The sequence below is a fragment of the Teleopsis dalmanni genome, chromosome 2 (genome assembly GCF_002237135.1).
Source record: "Teleopsis dalmanni isolate 2A chromosome 2, ASM223713v2, whole genome shotgun sequence".
NCBI lineage: Eukaryota > Metazoa > Arthropoda > Insecta > Diptera > Diopsidae > Teleopsis > Teleopsis dalmanni.
In genome coordinates this window covers 2,401,934-2,406,379 of record NC_051847.1, presented here as the reverse complement: position 1 = coordinate 2,406,379, position 4,446 = coordinate 2,401,934, and the positions used below count along the sequence as shown (strand labels likewise).

Below are 4,446 nucleotides of genomic sequence, written 5' to 3'. Positions count from 1 at the left end.
TCAATATTCTCGTCTAACCACGAGAATATGTATCGTTTTAATTTTTCTAATTTGTTATTGTAACTTACGCAGAGAGTAGGTTTTTCTTCCATAAAACTATTTTGAAAATAAAAAAAGTTTTTGAACAGCTGGTTTTGTTTTTAAAATAGAAAAAAAAAACAAGCACCAAAAATTTGTTGACAATCTGAGTGTTCCGTTCACATTTCATTTCATTCCGTTTTCTGATATAAAACGAAAAGCAAGCGGAATAATAAAAATAATCAAAAGTATTTTGCAATGTTTTGAATTTATTTTTAAAAAGCGCACATTTCCGAGCAAATCTCCGAGAACACAGTGTCCACTTTTTACGATTTGCTCGTATATCACAACAACAACACAGCACATATAAATGAAAAAGGCACAATTTTTAGTTTGAAAAAAGCAAAAAAAAAAAATTGTATTTTCTTATCTTAAATTTTTACAAATGAAAAATACAATTTAAACATAACAAAATCTTACGTTTAGTCAAAATCTTAGTGCCGTCAGTTTTAGTAACAAAAATTTTAAATGAATTTTTTTTAATGAACAATGAGAAAATTTTGAAATTTATTTATTGAAATAATTGATAAATTATTGTTTTTCGAATATGCCAATTTGTGTTTATGTGATATTTATGTGAAATTAATTCAATTAAGTTTAAGTGTAATTAGTATAGTTAAGCTCTATAAATAATCAAATTACATAAAGTTAAAGAAAAAATATCAAAAAAAAAATGGCGGCTTTTGCGCTTTCACACAGCAAGGATGGCATGCAAAAAGCCGGCTGGAAAATGGATCAAAATGAAGAAGGTAAAAAATGTAAATCCATTGATTGTTAAGGTCTCTAAAGATCAATTATGTTGGATTAAAAATAAAAAAACTTTATTGTCTATTATTATAAAATCTTCTATGAAATTGTTGCGCAAAAATTTGTTTGCATGCTCTCTCTTTCTCGCTCTTTATTTAAATTTCTCTCTCTAAGTTTCGCTATATCTTTTTATAAATTTTAGTTGCTGTAACAAATAGTTTTGTTTGTATACAAAAAGAAAATGTTAAAAAAATTTTAAACAGATATTTTTGCAGATATCTCAGTATTACATTTTAAACTTTATCTCACTTTTAAGACCAATTTTACTGATATTTTGCCAATGATGTATTTACAATTTGTGTACTCATTTTCTTTAGTATATTATATTAAGTATTATATTATATATTATGTAGTATGTAATTACTATATTAAAAAAAGAATTCACGCTATATTGTATTCCTAATCAAAAACTCTTCAGGAATCGTGTAAGCGATATCTAACTGTCCATCTGCCTCCCTGTCTATGTGTCTATCCTTTCTTCAATCAAAATAATGGTAGACAAACAAATAACTCAAGTTTTGGGGTAATTGCATCAAACCTTATATCGGACTTTGTGTATATTCCAATGGCAAAAGTAGATAAAAAGAAAAAAATGGTTAATTATATCATCCAACTGATAATGCAGTTGATTTTCGTCAGAAAAATAGTTTTAAACCTAAAATAAAAAAATTTAAATAGTAAATATTTTCTTTGGATGAAATTATCTTTTTAAAAGAACTTTTAAAAGGCTTCACCATAGTAAAAATTATCGTTTTTATGATTTTTAATAAAAAAAATTCTTTCAATGGCAAAAATGCTTTGTTTAAGAAGGATCATCGAGGATCAGAACATAATAGAGTTCTATGTAATATTATTATAGATTTCTTAAGTCTTAAAATCCTCTCCTGGAAGTTTATTGAAAAAAACTTAACTATTTAGGAGACTTTTTAATAACAATTCAAATAAATTAGTATATTTATTGGTCTCCCATTCATACCAGTACATGTTATCAACAATTTCTATGATGCTAATATTCGATGACGGAAATTAGTAGTAGTTCGTTTCCCAAATTTTTTTTAATTTTTCTCCTGAAGACTATTTATTAATTAATTAGTCCATAAATGGATTTTCCTATATACTTATTTCTTTCATGTACATAGCGTGCTACATTGATATAGACGAAGATGAAACAACTGCGGATGCAGATGATAATCGCACATATTCAGATTGGTGCAATTTACCTGACTTAATTTTAGAGCAAATTTTCTCTTATTTGGATGTGAAGGAACGCTACTATGCCAGTCTGGTAACCATAATACAAAATACATAAATGGACTGCAGTTAAAATTTATTGTTTCAGGTTTGCACGCAGTGGTACCGTTGCTTGTATTTGCCAATGGTTTGGCACAATTTTTTGGTTGACGATCGCACCCTAACAAGGCCTAAGTATAATTATTATTCCGGTTGGCAGTACTGTTTGGATCATATGCGCACACAAAATTGTATAGCTAGAATTGGAAAATACTTACGAGGCTTAGAGTTTAGACCAGAACATAGTTTCAATAATATTTATCAGTTCATGTCTATGATGTCATGGAGCATAGATAAAGTAAGGGATTAATAGTTCTTTAATATCGAAATTATTTAAATTTTTCTGTTTTTCTTGCTAGAGTTTGGATCCGAAACCTATAGCAGAACTTATAGGAGTTGGCAGCCGCATTAGATCTTTGGTTTATATATTTCCATGCAATATGTCACACCGCACAGATCCTGAAGGCATAAAACTGTTTGGCACTGGTGGACAACTCCTGCAGGGTTTAAAGCATTTACTTTCGAGACTAAAAAATTTGAGAACACTGAAATTAATAGACTTTGTTTTGAATCGTTTCGAGGCTAATCATTTACTGGATGAGGTTCTAGAGACCTGTTGTAATAAAATGCGTGTTTTAAATTTAGTGAATGTGACAACTGGACATTGTCCGATTATGCATGTTGGCTTGTTTTTTAACCTACAGGTAGACATAGCATATTTATAACTTTTACTTACTATTTATTTCTTTCTAATACTGTTAGATACTAACAATATCACCACAAAATATAGACGATGACGTTTTATTGTTGTTGGCTGACACTCAACTAAGACATTTGCATCTTCTACAAAATTGTTATACATCTCCCTGCGAGTATATTTTTCCTTGCACTGTAAAGGCTTGGCGCTTACTGAAACGTGATAATCCTCTTCTGAGAGTACATTTGCGACTTGAGTCAGTCAAAGATGGCGAAATAGTGTTTCAACCTGAGGCACCTGTAAGCAGCGTCGTCTACCGTTCAACGAAGACAAGGGTTTGCAAATAAAGCAAATAAAATTTTCCTAAAATCTACATCTATCAACTTTTACAGATAAAAACGTGTGTGCTGATGCGCATAGTGGACCAGTACAAAAACACGTTAAGCACCTATGGCCATGAGATGCTACCGCGCTACCACACTCCCAAACCATTTATTAACCGCACTGATAGCTTAATCTTGTTGCTTTGCCGGCAATGCTTCAATCTCACCACTTTAGTAAGTTTTCAATATTATAAATATGTTTTTTATATGTCTTCTAACACTCCTGCACTCCATGGCAGCTCATACGTGAAAAGATCTCTACATGCACATTGTTACTAATCGCGCGCACCGCTTCAAATCTGCGGCGTTTATATGTACGGCGATTTTGCGTTGTCAAACGTTTCGATTGGCCCAGACATCCAGAATGGTCGGACGAGTTTTATGAATGGCTCCGTGCTTCGTCTCGTTCTTATGAGTCTACTGAAATCGAGGTGTCACAAATACTTGGATACAAGTGGCATTTATTAAACGATGCTGACTACATGAAAATTGAAGCGGAAGTCCGTACTGAATGTTAATATCATATTATGTTTGTTATTTAGTAGAATAATTCCTAAAAGTATGCAAGTAAAAAAATTGTACAGTGGAGGTAGAAAAAGAATTTATCTTTTCAATTAAAATATGTGCAGACAGTTTTTTTAAAATCTAAAAAACTTTTTTTAAAATACTTAAAACTTTCACTATAAACCTACTACGTATACTACATAGATTATATATTTATAGAAGTATCCACATACTTTTAAGTTCATGACACTACAACATAAATAGCTATATATAAACCCTATAACTTGGACTCATTAGGGAAGTAGAATATATGCTGAACTATTTTCATAACATGATATAATGACCATTTTCCAAGTAAATAATACTGACCGGTTGTTTTTGTCCACATTTCTAGTTTGGCACTACTAAATGAAAGACAATCTAGCTTCTATTTAAAATGGGCTTAATTTAAGTGGAGACGCAACATTAAAATGAGGGGCTTAATTCGTATATTCTAAAAAATCATATAAAATAATTAAGATTCAATTATTCTTATTTGTATAGGGTGAAAAGAATCTACCTTCCTCGAAAAAATTAGGTAAAAATAATGATGAAGCTACCAGAAGATACTGGAATTTTGGTAATTACCATATATTAACAACTAACTGAAGGTGCTACAAATTTTCTTTTTTTTCAAACGCATGATAC

At 30.5% G+C, this 4,446-nt stretch overlaps 1 protein-coding gene across 1 annotated transcript; it reads left to right on the top strand.

The window, feature by feature from the left end:
* The first annotated feature begins 562 nt into the window (after positions 1-562).
* LOC119683916 (F-box only protein 39-like) lies at positions 563-3,880 on the top strand. The gene is made up of 7 exons (XM_038097804.1): positions 563-827; positions 2,025-2,170; positions 2,225-2,473; positions 2,535-2,879; positions 2,938-3,207; positions 3,265-3,429; positions 3,495-3,880. Exons 1-7 carry the CDS (start codon positions 752-754, stop codon positions 3,771-3,773), a joined length of 1,530 nt encoding a protein of 509 aa, XP_037953732.1. The 5' UTR covers positions 563-751; the 3' UTR covers positions 3,774-3,880.
* The last annotated feature ends 566 nt before the right edge of the window (positions 3,881-4,446 follow it).

Bases quoted from the DNA above. Each gene is read 5' to 3' on its own strand.
- LOC119683916 (XM_038097804.1), top strand. From the start codon at position 752: ATGGCGGCTTTTGCGCTTTCACACAGCAAGGATGGCATGCAAAAAGCC. The intron at 3,208-3,264 runs GTTTGCAAATAA...CAACTTTTACAG, and splicing joins ACCGTTCAACGAAGACAAGG to ATAAAAACGTGTGTGCTGAT. The intron at 3,430-3,494 runs GTAAGTTTTCAA...ACTCCATGGCAG, and splicing joins GCTTCAATCTCACCACTTTA to CTCATACGTGAAAAGATCTC.